Source organism: Trichechus manatus, unplaced genomic scaffold (assembly GCF_000243295.1).
Source record: "Trichechus manatus latirostris isolate Lorelei unplaced genomic scaffold, TriManLat1.0 scaffold00025, whole genome shotgun sequence".
Taxonomy (NCBI): domain Eukaryota; kingdom Metazoa; phylum Chordata; class Mammalia; order Sirenia; family Trichechidae; genus Trichechus; species Trichechus manatus.
In genome coordinates, this window is record NW_004443961.1 from 49686 (window position 1) to 72477 (window position 22792).

At 44.9% G+C, this 22792-nt stretch overlaps 1 protein-coding gene across 3 annotated transcripts in view; it reads left to right on the forward strand.

Annotated features, from left to right (window-relative positions):
* DOCK8 (dedicator of cytokinesis 8) overlaps nucleotides 1-22792 on the forward strand; it is a 227026-nt gene that overhangs the window by 34789 nt on the left and 169445 nt on the right. Inside the window, exon 2 of one of the 3 annotated variants that reach the window (XM_004373530.2) lies at nucleotides 19651-19753. In XM_004373530.2, the coding sequence (XP_004373587.2) occupies nucleotides 19651-19753 (103 nt within the window). Of the gene's footprint in view, nucleotides 1-19630; nucleotides 19754-20202; nucleotides 21535-22792 lie in introns of those variants that run through there. The other 2 variants (XM_023728576.1, XM_023728577.1) reach the window with 2 other exon arrangements.

Below are 22792 nucleotides of genomic sequence, written 5' to 3' on the forward strand. Positions count from 1 at the left end.
GTCTTTTTTTGTGAGTTAGAATTTTGTTCTACATTTTTCTCCAGCTCTGTCTGGGACCCTCCGTTGTGATCCCTGTCAGAGCAGTCAGTGGTGGTAGCCGGGCATCATCTAGTTGTGCTGGACTCAGTCTGGTGGAGGCCGTGGTAGTTGTGGTCTATTAGTCCTTTGGACTGATCTCTTCTTTGTATCTTGTTTTCTTCAACCTTCCTTGCTCCCAAAGGGGTGAGACCGCTGGAGTATCTTTGATGGCTGCTCACAGTCAGCTCCAGAATTGACCCAGTTACCCACTTCTTCTGTGCCTCAGTTTCCTTTTCTGGAAAGTGGGGACATTACTTCTCCTGCAGGAAAGCTGTTCCAAGGATGGATTCTGCTTTAAGAATGTGCATGGTGCTTGGAACCCGTGCAGACAGAAGATTTGGAAGACTCAGGGAGATTTCCTTTGCTCTGTAAATGGCTAAATTTGGTTCAATTTAGTCTCAGTACATTTTCTTCTTCTTTTTTTAAATTTTGTTGCAGTAAAAAAAAATATATATACAAAAGTTTACCATTTTAACTATTTTTTAAGTGTACAACTCAGTGACGTTAATTACATTCACCGTGTTACACCACCATCACCACTGTCCATTTCCAAAAGTTTTACATCACACCAAGTAGAAACTCAGAACCTCACTGCCCCCCAGGGACCTTAAATACAGGGATTAGAATCTTGATCTTCGGATTAACTAACAAGGTAGGGTTATACAGCTAAGTGCTCAGTGTCTGAAGGAGGGTGGGTAAAGGGTACAGGCAGACGGGTAGAGGTGGACTTTGTCTGCTAGCAGGGACTCAGCAGTGGCTCTCCAGTCTGAGAGTGCATCAGAATCGCCGTGTTGAAACTCAGATTGCTGCAGCCTGTCTCCAGTTTAGGATTCAGTAGGCCTGGGGGAGGCTTAGGTCCCTGGGTGGTGCAAGTGGTTTGCGCTCGACCCCTAACCTGAAGATTGGCAGTTCAAACCTACCCAGCAGCGCTGTGGAAGAAAGGCCTGGCGATCTGCTTCTGTATCGCTTACAGCCAAGAAAGCCCTCTGGAGCAGTTGCACTCTGTAACACACGGGGTTGCCATGAGTCGGGACCGTCTCAATGGCAACAGGTTTGGTTTGGGGTGACTTTTTGGGAGGGGAGGCTCCAGACTCTGCATTTCTGACAAGTTCCCAGGTGATGTTGCTGTTGCCCATCTGGGGGCCACGCTTTGAGAAGCATTAAAGCCAAGGGCGTGCAGAAGGTAATGGCAACAATAACCTCAACTCAGTTCAGTTGTTTGCCACAGGTTGCAGCTGTCTTCCAGGGCAAACAGATATTTCTCAGCTGCCTCACTAAGTCCCACAATTTAACGAAGCAAACTCACAGAAAAGGAGGGGATTGGAATTGCCCCCATTTCCCTGTGTGATAAAGGTGTGTACTGCGCAGCTGCAATCACCTTGGGTAGCAGAGGGCTCAGCAGCCTCTCAGGTCTTACCACTTCCCTGAGTCGCACAGACTTGTCACTAGTCACCGCCTTGCCAGCGCATCTGAAAACAAATCGCACCATTATGTGGTCGTTCATGAAAATACAGCCCGTGGCCTCTAAATATGCCCACTAGGAGAAGCTGGCCAGGCTGCGGGACAAATAACTCAGATAAATCACAAATTGGAGTGAGGAAACAAGGTGCTTTCACCCATAGCACCCAACAACGTTTGCTGGCGTTAGTTGAATGCAGGTGGACCTAGACGTGCCGGGCAAGAACTCCGAGTATGCTGAGAACACAGTTTTGTTTTGAAACTCCAGCAACTTGGACTAATACCGATGAACAGATCGCTCAAGAGGCCCTTAAGGCGCTCTCAAGCCCACGCCTGGGTCTCAGTGGGAGAATGTACGTTATTCAGGTAGGTGACAACATGGGAGGTTAAAGGCGTGTGTGTGTAATTTCTGTCGTTATGGCAACCATGGCACACACATTTTGGAAAATTAAGAGAGAATAGGGAAAAAAATCACCTATGATTCTGTCCTTCTATGTATTTTTCAATTGTGTACTTAGATTTGAATCTATTTTTTTAAAAACTTATGTAAACTCGTGATGAAGAGCATGGTGTTTGGAGTAAATAGCCTTGGGTTCAAATCCTGACTACAAAAATGTCCAACGCTGAGTTTTGCATTTATCGGATAAGGATGTTATACCTGTGTTATAGATTAAATTGCATCCCGCTGCCTAAACCTGCTCACCCTTGAGATATTAAAAAGAGCAGATGGGGCCCAGAGAAGCAAGCAGGAATGGGGGAAAGACAGATGCCATGTGGAGATCACCAAGGAACAAGAAGGTTAGAGAAGCTGAGACAAGGACCTTCCCCCAGAGGGGACAGAGAGAGAAAGCCTTCCCCTGGAGCCAGGGCCCTAAATTCAGACTTCTAGCCTCCTCAACTGGGAGAAAATCAATTCCTGTTTGTTAAAGCCACCCACTTGTGGTATTTCTGTTATAGCAGCACTAGAGAACTAAAACAAGCTGGTTCTTCGCTGTGCTCTGTGGGTTAAAGGAAATGCGACAAACCCCATGGCTGGGACAGGGCGTGGCGCAGTGTAGATGCTCAGTAAACGGGCACAGTTTTCTGTCTCCACTAAAAAGACATGTCAACCTTCCACAATCCTAATAATTGGGAAGTTCTTTTTTTTAAATTGTGCTTTAGGTGAAAGTTTACAGAGCCAATTAGTTTCTCATTAAACAATTAATACACAAATTGTTTTGTGACATTGGTTGCCAACGCCGCGATGTGTTAACACTCTCCCCTTCTCCACCCCGGGTTCCCAGTGTCCGTTCGTCCAGTTTTCTTGTCTCGTCCTGCCTTCTTGTCTTTGCTTGTGGGCTGGTGTGCCCATTCAGTCTCGTGTACATGGTTGAACTACGAAGCACATTCCTCACGTGCTTATTGTATGCCCTGTAAGAAAACCCGTTGCCGTCGAGTCGATTCTGACTCATAGCAATCCTTATAGATCTGTCTAATCTTTAGGGAAGTTCTTCTTAGTGTCTAAAAGACTATCTATTTTTTATACTACAAGTTTGGCAAAATTTCATTCCACAAATTCTTCTGTGGTTTAGCAGTTGCTCCAAGATCTTCTTAGTCCAGCTTGTTGAGAGCTTCTGTTCCCTGAGTTTCCCCCAGAGATTAGACTCAGAGCCCAAGCCAAAACACACAAACGATCCTTAGGGCTTGGAGTGAGAAGTTGATTCTGTCGCTCTTTAGCCAGGCAAGTGGCTTTGTTCCAGGACGGAAGATTGTAAGGACTCCCTGCAGGCACCACCCCCAGCCATCTTGGTAAGCTAGATGTTGAGTGGCCAGGGAGACGTGGAGAAACTGTGGGCGTAGAGGGGTAGATCTCTCACCCCTGCTAGAAAAACCCCAAGTTCACGCTTGAGCCCAGTGACATCCACAGCCTGGACCCTCTCCTTTCTGCTCCAGACCTGTTTATCCAAATGCTAACTTGACTTCCACGTAGAGTCCTCACGGGTACCTCAGCATTAACATCTCTAAACCAAATTTTCAGCCTCTTGGAATGTCACCTGACTGTCTTGAGTGGTACAGTTGCCCCATCAACCAAGCGGCTGACTTTATGAGATAGCAACTTCCTGCTCATAAGGAGAAGAAAAGAGCCGCTTCGTGGGGACTTTGGTTTTGCGTCTCCAATAAACAGATTCTTGACTGCAAAGGGCAGTTACAGATAGCGATCGGCCGGCTAGCCAGTTGGTTCGCCTTCCATTGTGTGAAACCATTCAGTACGCTCTCTTCTGTTGCTGCTTAGACTACAATACTGAGAAGGACAAGTGCCCAAATCCTTTGACTCAGCAATTCTAATTCTAGGACTTTATTCCAAAGATAAATTTATGAATGCATGAATTAGCATATGTGCCATTTACGGAACATTATTCCGACTGGCCAAAATGGCGAACAACAAAAATGTGCAGAAGAGACGATCTGTATAATTGTTATCATTTAGGTTTACTCACGGGCTTACCCTTTTGGCACACTTTGTTGCTTTCAGCACTTCTGGCTTCTGTCTGGGATCGTTTTGCATCTGCCCGAAGAACTCTCTTTAGTACTTCTTTTAATATGGGTTTACCTGTTGCTGTCGAGTCGATTCCGACTCATAGCAACCCTACAGGACCGAGCAGAACTGCCCCATAGGATTTCCAAGGAGCAGCTGGTAGATTCCAACTGTCGACCTTTTGGTGAGCAGCCAAGCGCTTAACCACTGCGCCACCGGGGCCCCGATACGGGTCTACGAGTGATAAATTGTCTCCATTTTACTCTGTCCTATAGAGTCTTTACTTTTCCTTTAGATTTTAAGGATATTTTTCACGAGGTGGAAAATTCTAGATCGGCACTTGTTTTGTTTCAACACCTTCAGTATGGAATTGCTGGTGTTTGGCTTTCGTTCTTTTGGATGAGAAATCAATGATCAGTCTTCTTATTGCACTTCTGAAAATCGTGTCTTTTCTCTGGATGGTTTAAAGATTTTTCTCTTTGCATTTCAGCAGTTTGACTGTGATACTTCAAGTTTTGATTTTTCTTTGTATTTTTGTGGTTGGGGTTTGTAGAGCTTTTTGAATCTGAAGCTTTGCTATTTCTGTCAAACGTAGTACTTTAAATGTTCCTTCTGCTCCCGTTTTTCTCTCCTGCTCTCTTTAGATGTGTTCCTTTATGTCGCTACATGGTTTTCTGGAGAAATCTTTTTTTTTTTGCTTAAACTGTTTCCAAAAAAAAAAGCGCCTGGTATTTACAGTTGTTCTTCTTGGGAACGTTGCTGCCTGATCCGTAGGTGGTGACTGTGTCAGAAGGGAAGCTAGTTTGTATGCTGATTAATGGAGAGAGGAGCTGGGTACTGACACTGAGTAACCCTTCTCTGAGACACTGAAGTCATCTAATAAATGCGCTTCCGTATTCAGAGGAATTTTCCAAGTGAAAGGTCTTTGGGACTCCTCTGTGAGGAAGAAACATCTTGTTAACCAGAGGCGAGCTTCTCTTGTCGTGTTTCCACCTATTGAATCAGCTTTGCAGAAGTGATACCTTCACCGCCTGTCTCTCTATGAGAAGAGGTGGGAGATATGAGCCACTCTAAAACCTGAAGTGATCCATTACGCAGCCTCCAGCTGAAGCACTTCTGAGGAATTTATTCCAGACTTTCTAGCTCAGAGCGTGTGTGCACATATACAGATGCTTGGAGAAACACACACATATGTACACACACTGGTTGCCGTCGAGTATATTCTGTCTCATGGCGACCCAGTGTGTGTGTCAGAGCAGAACTGTGCCTCAGGGTTTTCAGTGGCTGTCATCTTTCGGAAACAGATGGCCAGGCCTTTCTTCCGAGGTGCCTTTGGGTTGATTTAAACTGTCAGCCTTTCTGTTAGTAGCTGAGCGCTTAACTCTTTGCACCACCTGGGGACTACACACACACATAAACACACTCACCATACACACACTCACCGTACACACACTCACACATAAACACATTCTTTGTCTCTCACACACACACACACATATTTGCTACAGAAATTCATTTTGTAGCCTATTCAATTTAAAAGTGTGCTTTACTAAAATGTCTGCCGATGCATCTCAGGAAAAGCCTTAGATCACGTTTAGGTGGTGGCGTCTAGCCATTTTCAGACCTTATGTGTTTCGTGCACTCAGATCCAACCCTATATTCAGATTATTCAGGGCCAGTTTTTCTGCATACGATAGATTAAAAAAGTGATTTTTTTTTTTAATCCTGCACTGCCCTAACCTTGTAATTCTGGAGGGTTAGGGGGCAGCTTTTTTTTTTTTTTTAAATTGTACTGTAGGTGAAGTTTTCTCATTCAAAAATGTATACACAAATTGTTTGATGACATTGGTTGCAATTGCCAAAAAAGTGTCAGCACTCTTCACCTTCCCTTGGTAGCTTGGGTTCCCCATGTCTGTTTGTCCAGTTTTCCTGTCCCTTCTGGTCTTCTGCTCTTGGGCAGGTGTTGCCCATTTGGTCTCGTACACTTGAGTGCACTAAGGAGCACGTTCCTCACTTGTGTTATTGTTTGTTTTATAGGACTGTCTAAACTTTGGGTGAATGGTGGATTTTGGGAGTGGCTTCAGTTCTGAGTTAGCAGGGTGCCCAGAGGGGACCATAGTCTCGGGGATTCCTCCAGTCTCTGTCAGACCAGTAAGTCTGCATTTTTCTCTTTGTCTGTCTGGGGCCCTCTATTGTGATCCCTGTCAGAGCTATCGGTGGTGGTAGACGGGCACCATCTAGTTCTTCTGGGCTCAGGCTAGTGGAGGCTGTGGCTCATGTGGTCCATTTGTCCTTCGGACTAATATTTTCCTTGTATCTTTGGTTTTCTTCCCTCTCCTTTGCTCCAGAAGAGATGGGACTAATAGATGTATTTTAGATGGCCACTTGCAACCTTTCAAGACTCCAGACACTACTCACCAAAGTAGGATGTAGAACATTTTCTTTATGAACTAGGTTATGCCAATTGACATGAATGTCCCCCGAGACCATGGTCCCCAGCCCTCGGACCCAGTAACTCGGTTCCTCAAGGTGTTTGGCTGTGTCTAGGAAGCTTCTATGACTTTGCCTTGGTCAAGTTGTACTGACTTCCCCTGTCTTGTGTGTTGTCTTTCCCTTCACCAAAGTTAACACTTGTCTACTATCTAGTTAGTAATTTCCCCTCCCCACCTCTCTCCTCCCTTGTAACCATCAAAGTTTTCTTTTCTCCTGTATGTAAACCTTTTCTTGAATTTTTATAATAGTGGTCTTACACAATATTTGTCCTCTTGCGATTGACTTATTTCGCTCAGCATAATGCCCTCCAGATTTATCCATGTTGAGAGATGTTTCTTGGATAAATCATTGTTCTTTTTCGTTGCATAGTACTCCATCATGTGTATGTACCATAATTTTTTTATCCATTCGTCTGTTGGTGGGCACTTAGGTTGTTTCTATCTTTTTGCTATTGTAAATAATGTTGCAGTGAACATGGGTGTGCATATGTCTATTTGTGTGACCACTCTTATTTCTCTAGGATATATTCTTAGGAGTGAGATTGCTGGATTGTATGGTATTTCTATTTCTAGTTTTTTAAGGAGGTGCCATATTGTTTTCTATAGTGGTTGTACCATTTTACATTCCTGCAAGCAGTGCCTAAGAGTTCCAATCTCCCACTCTTTTAGCTCAGTAATGAAGTCATTTCTGGGGTTCACTGTTCAGCCAAAGATTAGGCAGGCCCATGAAACAAAACAAGACTAAAGGGGCACACCAGCCCAGGGGCAAAGACGAGAAGGAAGGAGGGGACAGGAAAGCTGGTAATGGGGAACCCAAGGTCAAGAAGAGGGGAGTGTTGACATGTGGTGAGGTTGGCAACCAATGTCACAAAACAATATGTGTATTAATTATTTAATGAGAAACTAATTTGCTCTGTAAATCTTCGTCTAAAGCACAGTAATAAATTTTTTAAAAAGTTCCAATTTTCCCACAATGTCTCCAACATTTGTTTTGTTTTTTTTTTTTGTGATTCGTGCCAGCAGTGTTGGGGTGAGATGCCATCTCATTGTAGTTTTGATTTGCATTTCTCTAACGGCTAGCGATGGCGAGCATTTCCTCACGTGTCTGTTAGCTGCTTGAATGTCTTCTTTGGTGAAGTGTCTGTTTGGGGGGCAGCATTCTTTCACTGCTTACTTGTTGCAAATCATTTTTGTCCTAAACAATGGCTGTTTTGCTTTTGCAAGGTTTAGTTATACCATGGAACCCTGGTGGTGCAGTGGTTAAGAGCTCAGGTTGCTAACCAAAAGGTCGGCAGTTCAAATCCATTGGCCCTCCTTGGAAACCCTATGGGGCAGTTCTACTCTGTCCTATAGGGTTGCTATGAGTCGGAATCGACCTGATGGCAATGGATAGTTATCCGCATGCTTGTGTATGCCACCCACAAATGCCTGTAATTATTACTTATTACCAGCTGTGTGCTTTACGCTTCGTGTTTGTTGAGGGTTTCATAGTCAGTTGTTAGCTACTAAGAGTAAATGGTATGTTTGCTTTTCTATAGCTCACTCCTTTCACTGTTGTTTAGACCATGGCATTTCAGGGAAACCCCAGGCTTCCCCCAAACCTCTTTAAGGACTTCTGTGCAAGATTTTTTCCTTGAATCTGTTTTAAAATTCTTCCAACCATTTTGGCTGCTGACCATACATACAGTGAAAGAATTTTCTTCCTGGGGTGGAAGTCAGAGCAGCTTTTGGGCAATTTGGTCTCTGGCACAGCTGCTGGTGTAGTGCATGGAGCCCATTGTCCATCGGATGCGTGAGCATCTTCGCCAGCTTGAGCCTTCCGGAAAGGTACCCAGGTCCGTAGCTCAGTCCCTTCATTTTACATGGGACAAAATGAAGATCCAACCTGGTTAGCTAATGAACTTGAACTCCAACAGCTGGCAAATAGCAAAACCCAGGACTGAGCCACTGAGTTTTTGCTCTTATTTGCCTTTGCTCTTCTGTTGTTGTTAGGTGCCAGCAAGTCACTTCTGACTCATAGCGACCCTGTGTACAACAGAACAAAACACTGCCCTATCCTGCTGCCATCTTCGCAGTCGTTATGCTTGAGCCCATTGTTGCAGCCACTGTGTCAGTCCATCTCGTTGAGGGTCTTCATCTCTTTTAAAGACCCTCTACTCTACCGAGCATGCTTTCCTTCTCCAGGGACTGGTCCCTCCTGATAACATGTCCAAAGGATGTGAGATGTAGTCTCACCATCCTTGCTTCTAAGGAGGATTCTGGCTGTACTTCTTCCAAGACAGATGTGTTCCTTCTCCTGGCAGTCCATGGTATATTCAATATTCTTCTCCAACACCACAATTCAAAGGCACCAGTTCTTCTTCAGTCTTCCTTATTCATTGTCCAGCTTTTGCGTGCATATGAGGTGATTGAAAACACCATGACTTGGGTCAGGCGCACCTTAGTTCTCAAAGTGACATCTTTGCTTTTCAACACTTTTGAGACATCTTTTGCACCACATGTGCCCAATGCAAATACTTGGGCAACTGACTGGAAGAGATGTGTATTTGTATTTGCTCTTCTAGCCACATCTATTGTAAAGAAACAGGGCAGTGTGATGATGGAAATATTTGAAGGAGGAGTGAGGAAACTGCATGCCTAGGAGTCATGAGATGGTGCAGATGTTTGAGATGGACTGTCTTCCTTTCCATCAGCCTTTTTTTCTCCCATAATCCCATTCAAATGTCCCTCTGTCTCAGAAGCTTCAGAAGAACTCCTGGGCTGAATTAGTAGCTCCCCTCTCTGCTCATGGAGTCCCTGGGTGGTGCAAACGGTTAAGGCACTCCAAAAGTTGGAGGTTCAAGTCCACCTAGAGGCTCCTCTGAAGAAAGGCCTGGTGATCTATTTCTGACAAATCAGCCATTGAAAACCCTGTGGAGCACAGTTCTGCTCTGGCACACATGGGGTCTCCATGAGTTGGAGTCAACTCAACGGCAACTGGTTTTTTTTTAATTTTGTTTTTGGCCTTCTTTGCTCACAAGGCACTGTGCACATTCCTGTGTTACAATTATTGTAGTTATCGGTTCAGTTATCATCTGCCCACCCACGCACCCACGCCACTGGACTGAGCTTCCCCAGAGAAGCAATACTGTCTTCCTCAGCCTCACCACCCGCCACCCCTCATGCTTGTCTGAGAGCCTGGTGTTTTGTAAGCCCAACATACTTGATGAGTGAATGAACAAACCCACTCCTCTCTGTTAGTCTTCCACTATCAGTGAATCTTATGCTTTAGTGGGCATAAAACTCACCTGGAGTTGCTGGTTAAAATTGGAGTTTAGCAGGAGATGCAGGTTCAGGACTAGGGCAGGGTCCAGGACTCTGCAGTTTTATGAAGCAGCTGATGGTTTGATGCAAGCAACTGGGAAGCTCTGCTCTTTCATTCCTTTCACTGGTTCTGGGTCCTGACTGGGCATCCCAATTACCTGTTGGTAAAAACAGAGAGCTTCTTGATCCACCCTGACCCTCGAGTCCATCACCACCATTCTGCCCCTCGAGTATGAATGTGGGTATTTTAAACAAATCTCAATGTTCCCTTCCCATGAATTGGGAAAATATAGATGATAATACTTGTAACGCACTCTGAGTTCCCTAGAAGAAGGGTGTCCTAGCGGTCTTAGTTCTCTAGTGCCGCCATCACAGAAGTACCACCAGTGGGTGGCTTAAATGCACAGCAGTGTCTTTTCTCACAGTTAGGAGGAGAGACGTCAGCATTCAGGGGGCTGGCTCTAGGGGAAGATGCTCTCTGTTGGCTCAGGGGGAAAATCCTTGTTTCAACTTCTCTAGCTGTCTACTGGGCATTCTTTGGAGATCTCCGCGTGGCACCTATCTTTCCCCCATCCATGCTTACCTTTCTGTCCCTAATCTGCTCTTTTTATATCTCGAAAGTGAGTATGTTTAAGACACACTCTACATTGTAATGGCCTCATTAACATAACAAAGAAAACTACTCCCAAGTGGCATTACATCCACAGGTGTAGGGGTTAGGATTCCAACACAGATTTTTGGGGACCACAGTGCAATCCATAAAATTAGTTCATCAAGAATATTGAATATTCTACAGACTGACAAAAGAAAAAACAAATCTGTCTTGGAAGAAGTACAGCCAGAATGCTCCTTAGAAGCAAGGATGGCGAGACTACGTCTCACATACTTTGGACATGTTATCAGGAGGGATCAGTCCCTGGAGAAGGACATCATGCTTGGTAAAGTAGAGGGTCATCGAAAAAGAGGAGGACCCTCAGCGAGATGGATTGACACAATGGCTGCAACAATGGGCTCAAGCATAACAATGATTGTGAGGATGGCGCAGGACCGGGCAGTGTTCATTATGTTGTACACAGGGTCACTATGAGTCAGAACCGACTCAACGGCACCTAACAACAACAACAACAGCACATAGTTTTAAAAAACTCCAAGTAGTTCTCCCGTGTCTGCTTATTTGTAAACATCTTTAAAAAAAAAAATTAGGAATTTAAGCAACTTTTCAGGAGAAGGAGCTGGGTGAGGTAGTTATTAAATTAGTTTTCTATGACTACCAAAAGGACTTCTGATCCTCGCGCTATACTTACACACATACTGGAACATATTTGTATTTGGTTCCTCACATTACTGTCTGTTGTTGTTAGCTGTTGTCCCTTCGGCTGTGACTCACGGTGACCCCATGTACAACAGAATGAAACGCTGGCCTGTCCTGTGCCATCTTCATGATTGTTGGTGTCCTTGAGTCCATTGTTGCGGCCACTATGTATTTTGAGTTTCTCAAGGAGAAGGAGCCCTGGTGGCACAGTGGTTAAAGCACTCAGCTGCAAACCGAAAGGTCGGCGGTTCAAACCCACCAGCTACTCTGAGGGAGAAAGATGTGGCAGTCTGCTTCCATAAAGATTTACAGTCTTGGAAACCCTATGGGGCAGTTCTGCTCTGTCCTAGAGTTCGCTATGGGTTGGAATCAACTCGATGGCAATGGGTTTTTTGGGTTTAACCTAGGGGGCTCATCTTCCAGCATTATATTGGACAATATTCTGTTATGATCTATAGAGTTTTCCTTGGCTAATTTTTGGAAGTTGATGGCCAAGCCTTTCTTTCTAATCTGTCTTAGTCTGGAAGCTCTGCTGAAACCTGTGTATCTGCTGGCATTTGAAATACCAGTGACATAGCTTCCAGCATCACATAACACGCAAGCCACCACAGTACGACAAACTGAAAGATGGTGGTGGTACCATTGTTTCCTTGTAAGTTATTTTGTGTACAAGTTTTCATGGGTTAGCCTAATTCATATATTTGTCATTTTAAAGGCAAAATGGAATTATATATATTTTATACTATTATTTTCTCAGTGTTTTCCCTAATGTTGGATAACTGATTATTTTCAATGATTCCCTGTCGTGGGTAGCATTCTTATGCTCATTTCTGCTCAAATTATGTTTTTGTTTGTATGAATTCCTTGGGGTATATTCTCCAAGATGATTAGATGAAAGGGTGTTGTTAGGTGCCGTTGGGTTTGTTCTGACTCAAAACAACCCCATGTACAACAGAAAGAAATACTGGTGCCTGGTCCTGCACCATTCTCACGATTGTTGCTATATTTGAGCCTATTGTCACAGCCAGTGTGTCAGTCCATCTCATTGAGGACCTTTCTCTTTTTTGCTGACCCTCTACTTTACCAAGTATGATGTCCTTCTCCAGAGACGGGTCCCTTCTGATAACAGGTCCAAAGTACATGAGACAAGGTCTTGCCATCCTCTCTTCTAAAGAGCATTCTGGCTGTACTTCTTCTAAGACAGATTTGTTTGTTCTTCTGGCAGTCCATGATATAGTCAATATTCTTCGCCAATACCATAATTCAAATGAGTCAATTCTTCTGCTGTCTTCCTTATTCATTGTTTCCTATGCATGCGGAAGATAAAAGGGTAGTGATAGTTTTATAGCTTGTGTTACATATTACGATACAAAATTTCCAGAGACACTGATCTAGTATAAAACCCTCCCCGCCACACGTGTGGGATATCCTACTTAGGTCACCTCAACCAACATATAATTTTATCATTCCAGCCTAATTTGGCTAGCTTAATAAGTTTGTAGGCCCTCTCTACCAGTTGCCTTCCAGTCGATCCTGACTCATGGTGACCCAGTGTGTGTTAAAGTAGCATTGTGCTCCATAGGGTTTTCAGTGGCTAGTTTTTCAGAAGTAGGTCACCAGGCCTTTCTTCCGGGGCATCTCTGGGTTAACAGCCAAGCGTGTTAACCTTTTGCACCACCCAGGGACTCGAGGACCTCCGTAGAGATATTTTATTTTGAAGTTCTTCAAGTGACAATGAAGCAATTCTTTTCCATGTGGGGTGATTCATTACTTTCATTTTAGGGACAGACAGTTCGTCTCCATATTTCACTGTTTTGTATAACTGGTTCTGTGTGGACAGGAAACAAGATCGGTGTGAGGTACGGGATCAGGCTCGAGATATCAGGGAAGATCAGTTGTGTAACTCTGAGTTAGAAAACTCTTATGTGGAGGGTTGAAAGAGAAATGCCAGCTGACCCCGTTTAGGAAGAAATGGAGAGCAGGCACATTCCGATTTCAAGACGATGAGAACACTGTGGCTTGGGCGCAGGACGATAGATTTAACCTCAAAATGAAAACAACAGCCTGTCCTGCCACTCTGTGATTCTCTCACAATGCCACTTCCCTCTGAACACGTTCAGCTACCTCCACCAGCCTCTCTCTATGACAGGAAGGGTTTTAGGACAGCCATGGGATAAACATGAATTAGTTGAGAGATCTTGAGGGAAGACCTTGGAAGCAGAAGTCTCAGGAGAAGTCAGTCTTATCTGTGAATGAGGCAGCTTGACCACACAAGAGGTCATTGGTTTGGTAGTCTTGGCCCTTGTGACTTATGGCCATCATCTAAATGGAGCAAATAAATGATCGCAGCTTTGATTTGGGTTCCTGTTTTGCCCAACACAAGATGCAATGTCATTTATGCAAGATGCATCTTTATAGTGGTCTAAGGAGTCCTGGTGGCACAAAGGCAGCAAGCGCTCAGCTGCTAACTGAAGTGTTGGTGGTTTGGACCCACCCACAGGCTCCGAGGGAGAAAAGACCTGGCCTTCTCCTTCCATAAAGATTACAGCAAAGAAAACCCTATGGGGCAGTTATACTCTGTCATATGGGGTTGCTATGAGCTGGAATTGATTTGGCAGCATATAACAACAACAATCTGTTGGTTTAAAAATTGATAATTGTCTCTTATGGATTGAATTGTGTCCCCTAAAAGTGTATGTCAACTTGGCTAGGCCATGATTCCTAGTATTGTGTGAATGTTCACCATTTTGTGATCTGATGTGATTATCCTATGTGTTGTAAATCCTAACCTCTATGATGTTAATGAGGCAGGATTAGAGGCAGTTATGTTAATGAGGCAGGACTCAATCTACAGGATTAGGTTGTATTTTGAGTCAATCTCTTTTGCGATATAAAAGAGAGAAGCAAGCAGAGACGAGAGGGACCTCATACCACCAAGAATGAAGAACCAGGAGAAGAGTGCATCCTTTGGACCCAGGGTCCCAGCACTGAGAAGCTCCTAGACCCAAGGGAAAATTAATAACAAGGACCTTCCTCCAGAGCTGACAGAGAGAGAAAACCTTCCCCTGGAGCTGTGACCTGAATTAGGACTTCTAGCCTTCTAGACTGTGAGAGAATAAATTTGTGTTTGTTAAAGCCATCCACTTGTGGTGTTTCTGTTATAGCAGCACTAGATGACTGAGACAGAATTTGGTACCAGGAGTGGGGTGCTGCTCTAACAAATACCTACAATGTGGAAGTGGTTTTGGAATTGTGTAATGGATGGAGGCTGGAAGTTTTAAAGTACCTAATAGTAAAAGCCTAGATTGCCTTGAAGAGAATGTTGGTGGAATTACGGATATCAAAGACAATTTTGGTGAGGACGCAGAAGGAAGTGAGGACAGCTATAACACTGGAGTTAGCACAGATGGTGAGAAGCAGCAGCAGAGAAATGGTAGTACCAGAACCAGGAGACGGGCGCACTACGGCACTACAGAGTGAGAGAGCTGAGTGCCTTCAGGCAGGAGGCTTCTTAGTGAAGTCAGGTGCCTGCAGGCATGTATCGGTGGAGCTAGGCTTGCCGACTCACAGAGCAAAACAGCTGAGTGCCTTCTGGCCAAGGTTTGTTGGTGGAGTGGGCCATCTCCAGGTACTTATTGGTAGAGCTAAAGAGCTTTGAAACACTTGTGCAAGTCAGGCAGACGCCAGGCTGCCCCAAGAGGCCTGAGCGGCAGAAGGTGAAGAGACAAGGAGCACAGGAAGCAGAGTTGTCTCAGTCTCAAAAGGTAGGGCTGCATCCTCTGGGATCTCAAAGGACGGAGCCATGGTGTGCTCAAAGGGTGGGGCCACAGCCTCCTAGGTTTCAGAGAGTCAGATCTTCACCAGCTTGATTCTGGAGTGTGGGGCTTCCACTCACAAGTGCCAGCGAGATGAGGCCAGATTCACTGTCCAAAGCTGAGAGGGTGGGGCTGCCATGCCCAAGGAGCAGAAGAACAGGGGCCTGCTGGGGCCTAAGGAGTAGGGTCGCTACTCAGACAGATTAAGAGAATGGGGATGCGCAAATCCAAGGGAGCAGAGTTGCCGTCCCAGTGGGCTTGGAAGGCAGAGCTGATGCCCAGGGCCGAGGGGCCTCCACTCAGAATCCAGAGAGTGCGGCCAGAGTCTGGAGGACAGGGCCATTGCCTAAATGGTATCAGAGAACAGAGTTATTTTCAAGCCTTGAGAGCTAATGTAATGTGTTCTGCTGACTTGCTTGGTGCCTGTTAACCCTTCTTTCCCTCCAGTTTCTCCTGTTCGCAATGGAAGTGTCTAGCTTGTGCCTGTTCCACCATTGTACTTTGGAAGCAGAAAAACTTGTATTCTAGATTTCACAGATGAAGAGGAATTTTGCCCCAGGGTGGAATTTGCACATGGAGTTGATTTAAGACTTTTGGGATGATATGATGGGGTGAATGTGTTTTACATGTGGCAAAGACATGAATTTTGGGGGCCAAAGTGTGGAATGTTATGAATTGAATTGTGTCTCTCAAAAATGTGTGTCAACTTGGCTAGGCCATGATTCCCAGTATTGTATGGATGTTCACCATTTTGTGATCTGATGTGATCATCCTATATGCTGTAAATCCTAAACTCTGTGATGCTAATGAGACAGGATTAGAGGCAGTTATGTTAATGAGGCAGGACTCAATCGACAGGATTATGTTGTATCTTGAGTCAATCTCTTTTGAGATATAAAAGAGAGAAGCGAGTAGAGAGGAGGGGGACCTCATACCACCAAGAAAGAAGAGGCAGGAGAAGAGCACGTCCTTTGGATCCAAGGTCCCCGTGTTGAGATAATCCGAGACCAAGGGAAGATTGATAATAAGGACCTTCCCCCAGGAATGACAGAGAGAGAAAGCCTTCCCCTGGAGCTAGTGCCCTGAATTAGGACTTCTAGCCTTCTAGACTGTGAGAGAATAAATTTCTGTTTGTTAAAGCCATCCACTTGTGGTATTTCTGTTATAGCAGCACTAGATAACTAAGACTCTGACTCGTAATGAAAATCAGCGTTTAGAACATTTAGTAGAGAATTAGAGACAAATTCTGACATTTTCTCTCCATTTCTGACTGCCTGACTGTTGTACTAAATTTGATAACTTTTGCCTGCAACTTTTGTCTCTATAGAGGAAATACTTCATGTATGCGTACATACATATATATATGCGTATGCATCTATATGGAGCCCTGGTAGCACAGTGGTTAAGAGCTTGGCTGCTAACCAAAAGGTCCTCAGTTTGAATACATCAACTGCTCCTTTGAAACCCTATGTCCCATAGGGTCGCTATGAGGTAGAATCAACTCAATGGCACACAACAGCAGCAACAACATATATATGTATATATATAATAGGTTTACCGAGATATAATGCATGGACGTTTCCTATAAATGGAATCATAATATGTAGTCTTTTGGTCTGATTTCTTTCACTTAGCATAATGTTGGACATTTGGGTGGCTTCCATCTGTTGGGTATTATCAATAATACTGCTGTGAACATTTGTGTACAGGTTTTTACGTGGGCATATGTTATTGTTTCTTTTGGGTATATACCTAGGAGTGGAATTGCTAGGTCATGTGCTAATTCTGTTTAACTTTTCTTTTTCAATTGTGGGAGAATATATACATAACCCAACATTTGCCAATTCAACTTTTTTTTCCTGTGTTTAACTTTTTGAGGAAGTGACAGACAGCTGCACTATTTTGTATTCCCGCCAGCAATGTATGACAGTTCCAGTTTGTCTGCATCTTTGCCCACACTTGTTACTGTCCATCTTTTTGGCCACAGCCATCCTTATGGGTGGGAAGTGGTATCTCATTGTGGTTTTGATTTATGTTTCCCTGATGGCTAATAGAATACTTCCTTTTTACCCTCATATTTTCTTATTGTTTTTGGAGTTAAATAAAGACAATACTGCCGGAGATGAAGGGGCACAGTTAATGCTGGCTGCCATAACTTTCTCTAGGGCATCACGGTTTGTTGCCTTACACTGCAAGGGGCCGCCAAGAGCAGGACTGTGCTCCAGGTGTTCTCTTCCGTTCTTGTGTCCATTCACTCACCATCCAGAATCCTGGGAGGGAGAGATGATTGTCCTGCTTGGGTCAGGTGCCCACCCCTTTGGTCCCTAGTTCTGCCTAGACAGTGTACAGCGGAAGTGTGGAGCTCCTGGGAGGAGATGAAGGTGCACTTGGGAAAGGATACCTAACAGGAAAACATAAAAAAAAAAAAAAAAAGTTGCTATTGTGTTGATTCTGACTCATGGCGACCCTATGTGTGTCAGAGTAGCACTGTGCTCCATAGGGTTTTCCGGACCTTTTGGCAGCAGATTGCCAGACCTTTCTTTTGCGGCACCTCTGGGTGGACTTGAACTTCCAACCTTTGGTTTAGTAGTTGAGCGGGTTAACCACGTGCACCACCCAGAGACTCCTTGGGAAGGGAGAATGGATACTACCTTTGGGACCAGAATCCAGGCTTCCTGCCCCCCTGGGTGTACTCCACTGCCATGGTTGGCAGCCAAGCTGACCACCTTAGAAAGCTTATCATGCAGGTCGCTAATAATTATGCCCCAGCACACATTATAATGGGGAAAATAAAATATGCTGTACTAAAAGCACATGATGTTTAAACTTTATCTATCCCCTTCTTGGGTACATGGCATGCTTCAAAAATATGATCTCATTTGATCCTCTGTAATCTCTGCTGGGGGCCCTGGTGGTGCAGTGGTTAAGAGCTCAGCTACTAACCAAAATGTCAGTTGTTCGAATCCACCAGCCGCTCCTTGGAAACCCTATGGGGCAATTCTGCTCTGTCCTATAGGGTCGCTATGAGTTGGAATCAACTTTATGGCAATGGTTTTTTTTTTTTTTTTTTTTTTTTGTTGTTTAACCTCTGCTAGTTTCTAGTTATATTCTATAGAGGTATTAATAGTGTATGCTTCAGCCTCTTTTGTGGTTTGCATACACTTTTGTGAACTAGCCTGATTCTCCAACCACCAACAACTGATTTAGTGAGAAAACATGTTCTGAGTTCCAGACATAGAACAGACACGAGTGCCCCGAAGTCAACGTGTTTGTGAGCTGGGTCATCGCTGGTGGGTAGGCTCCTACCAGGAGGTGGGACTAGATGCTGGGAAGCAACCTTCTGTCCTGGACCTGGTTCCAGGCCACCAGGGGTATTGGCTGGGGACTCAGCAGTGCCAATATGGGTGGCACGAAGGACCACTCCACTAGAAGCAGTGTTGAATGAATACCCCAAAGCCTAAACCTGTTGCTGACGAGTCACTTCCGACTCATAGTGACCCTACAGGGCAGTGTAGAACTGCCCCACAGGGTGTCCAGGGAGCGGCTGGTGGGTTCAAACTGCCAACCTTTTGGTTAGCAGCTGAGCTCTTAATCACTGTACCACCAGGGCTCCTGAATAAATACAATCCTCAGGTATTCCTTAAGCAAATTGCATCTAAGGGATCTGCAGGAAGGTTTTTGTTGGTGTTAGGTGTCCTCAAGTCAACTCTGACTCATGGTGACCTCATGTGCAACAGAAGGAAACGTTGCCCAGTCCTGCAATGCCATCTTCATGATCGCTGTCATGTTTGAGCCCCTTGTTGTGGCTACTGTGTCAGTCCACGTCACTGCATGTTCATATAACAGTTCTCTAGCGCTTTCTGTCTAGCAGGCAGCTGACCAGGGTTCAGCTGCTTGCAGTGAGAATTGTTATTGTCATTAGATGCTGTCAAGTCAATTCCAACTCATAGCCACCCCATGTACAACAGAACGAGACACTACCCAGTCCTGCACCATCCTCCTAATTGTTGCTATGCTCTAGCCCATTGTCGCAGCCACTGTGTCAATCCGTCCCATTGAGGGTCTTCCTCTTTTTCTCTGACCCTCTGCTTTACCAAGCATGATGTCCTTCTCCAGGGACCGGTCCCTCCTGATAACAGGTCCAAAGAATGTCTCTCCATCCTTGCTTCTAATGAGCATTCAGGCTGTACTTCTACCAAGACAGACTTGTTCGTTCTTCTGGAGGTCCATGGTCTATTCAATATTCTTCACCAACACCATAATGAGAATAGCTGAACCAAAATGGCGGCTCAGGATTTAAAGGACCCCCCTGGGTTTCAGAGCAGATGTTGTCAGGTAGAGACAATTCTTCTGAATGTCCTGGTGAGACGGAAGTACTTTCTCTGGGTCTTTTTTGAGGGGTGCAGTCTCCTTGTCCTCCTCATGCCATCGTCCTTGCAGTATTGGGCGGGAGCCATGATTGCTGGCGTCCTGGCCTCTGTGAGCTGCTCCAGAGTACGGATTATCAGACAAACGCCACTACTGTGTCCACTAACAGGCCACTGCGAACATTTCAGTTGGTGCTGTCAGGAGCCCAGCCAAGCACAGGATTTATAACGTGGCAGCACGGGTTGCATTTGTAATTCTGATGACTCTTAAAAACAATCACTTCATTTAGGTTTCTCCCTTTCAATCCAGGTATTCTTCAGCGGAAATAAGGAAGCAGTTCACTCTCCCACCAAACCTCGGGCAGTGCCCTCGACAGAGCATAAGCACCGCGGGCTTTCCCTCGCTTCAGCTAGTAAGTATGAGTCGCAGGCGTGCTCAGCGAACGGTCAAGGGCGGAAGTGCCAGCTTGTGCCTTTGCTGCTTGAATCACCTTAGGTCTGCCCTGGCCACCATACACTATCCCATGGCCGCCTCCTGACTCCATGCCCGATTACTGACCTCAGGCAGTTTCCCTCTGTCCTTCCACCACCCGGACTTAGAGTGGAAGTCGGACCTCCTGGGGCTGTGGTTCTGAAGTTTCTGGACCTAGTGGGCTTCCAGAACAACAAACCAGTTACCATCAAGTCAGTTCCGACTCTTGGCGACCCCATGTGTGTCAGGGTAGAACTGTGCTCCGTAGGGTTTTCAGTGGCTGATTTTTTGGAAGTAGATCGCCAGGCCTTTCTTCCCAGGCACCTCTGTGTGAAATTGAGCCTCCAACCTTTTGGTTAGTAGCTGAGCACTTAACCGTTTTTGCCATCCAGGGACTACCTAGGGGGCTTCCAGGCTGCATAATTTCGCCCAAATTATGGTTTATAGTTTTTGGGCGGGGGGGACTAGCTTGGAGCCTTACCACCCTCTGTGGCATGCTTTTATTGGAAGAATGTATTTCAAAGTCCCCAAAGCCAAGTTACAAACCCTCATTTTTTAAAATAGTTTTTTAAGGTATGATTTATGTAGAATTCACTCGTTTTTCACAGCTTGATGAATTTTGGAATTTACAGTCATTTAACCTCTCCCACAATCAAGATACAGAACAGCTCCTTTACCCTAAAAAGTCCCCAGTGCCCCTTTGAAGTCGGTCTCCTCTCCCAAGCCCTGGCCCCAGGCAATCGCTCATCACTATAATTTTGCCTTTTCTGGAACGTCATATAACCGGAATCTGGAATCATACAGTGTGTACAAGCCTGCAGTTTTGAAACACGCTCTCTTTTTTTGAGTTGAAGATGGCCTTGTTGTTGTTGGTTGCCGTTGAGTCCACTCTGACTCATGGTGACCGCATGTGCAACAGAACAACATGCTGCCTGATCCAGCGCCATGTTCACAATCACCAGCGTGTTCCAGTCCATCACTGTGGCTGTGGTGCCCGTCCACCTCACCGAGGGTCTCTCTTGCCCTCGCTGACCCTCTGCTTACCAAACGCCATGTCCTCCTCCAGCAAGTGATCCCTCCTGAGGATGTGTCCAAGGCAAGCGAGTCAGACAGTGTTCTGTTGTGATCCACAAGGATTTCACTGGCTGATTTTCAGAAGTAGATCGTCAGGCCTTTCTTCCTAGTCTTGCTGAATCTGGAAGCTCCGCTGAAACCCGTCCACCATGGGTGACCCTGCTGGTGTTTGAAACACTGGTGGCCTAGCTTCCAGCATCACAGCAGCATGCAAACCACCACAGTAGGACAGACTGACAGATGGGCGGTGACAAGATTGCCTACATTTTTATATTAACACCGATCGTTGAATTAGTGTTCTTACATGTGTTAAATTATTTTTGGACTAAATGCTAGACATGTGCCAAGTGAAGTAAATCTGACTTCACTGAGACAGTTTGTAAAACCAGAAGTGAGTATTGGTTTCTCATGTGAGAGAACTTCAATCACCACGGCGCTCACTTCCTCAGGCTCTGCCAGTGCCTCTTTTCTTGCTCTGGTAGTTATCTTGAGGAGGCTAGCTTAGGTTTTTTGGTTTTTTTTTTCCCCTCACTTATTACTTCAAAACCACTTCTGCTCTTAGAAATTTTGTAACCTTCCACTGTTTCCTGTGACCGCCATTTTGTCGTCTGTACCAATTTACACGCTGTGAAACTGTATCTCTTAACGGTATGTTTACTGGAGTGATTTGGGATTATTTCAGTAGGATCATTTGTGTGTTGGGTCGTTAATGAAATGTGTAGGACTGAAAAATGTATAGCACCTTTTACTGCAAAGACGTAGCTTGTGATGACATTTCTTAAAAAAAAAAAAATCCGTTTATGATTTCTGGGCTGGCTAGCCTGCCCTTTTTATTTGTACTTTTTTTGGTCTTGTTTTGTAATTACAGATTATAATAAGAGCATGCCAAGTGCATAATGTTTGTGTTTTCAGATATATTAGATAAGCTGTAAACAAAGATATATTACATATGCTTTTTGGCTGAATTTGGTGCTAATATATATTGAATTAGGAACCCTGGTGGTGCGGTGGTTAAAGTGCTCAGCTGCTAACCGAAAGGTTGGCGGTTCAAACCCACGAGCCGCTCCTCGGGAGAAAGATGTGCCAGCTGCTTCTCGGGAGAAAGATGTGGCAGTCTGCTTCTGTAAAGATTGCAGCCTTGGAAACCCTATGAGGAAGTTCTGCTCTATCCTGTAGGGTTGCTGGGAGTTGGAATCGACTCGATGGCAACGGGTTTCTGTCTGGGTATATAATTGAAAACTAAGATGATGATTATTATTTAAATTTCTGACTCAAGTTGTATTAAAATACACAGAATATAGTTCAAAAGTGACTGGATACGCTTTTATATTTTAAACAAAAGGGGGGTCTCGGTGCTTTGCTTTTTTGTAAATTAAGGCTGCGGCTTTCTGCAGTGGCTGCCTGGAAAGTAGCTTGACCATCGCTGCTGTTACAAAGCTTTAAGGAAGTTTAGCTCAGAGGCTTGGACCTCTTCCTTCTCTACACGACAGCTTTTATTTTTTTTTATTCAAAGTCACAAACAAAAAATCGCTCAGTATTCATAGGTGTTCTTTCGATAGCTAAGCTGCCTCCTCCAGAGGTTTGGACGAAAGTGGATTTTTATGAATTACTTCATTATCTAGGTAGCCACGTTAGCCTGCGGCTTAACTACCCATGTCCTGAAAGAAGTAGCACAAATGTTAAACTATCCAAGAATCACGTGTTCCTCCCCACCGTGATTTATTCCTGGCTCTGTTTGCAAACGAATATCCTTTCAAATCTCTTTCTCCTGCATATTCCAGGTTCACTTCCTGATTATCTTTTCCTGGCTCTTTACTCCAACGTCCTCAGCACAGGCATCTCTTTGCCTTTGTTCCTTCTCGTGAACCGTCTGAAGAGCAGGGTCATGCGGGAGCCCGGTGGCCTG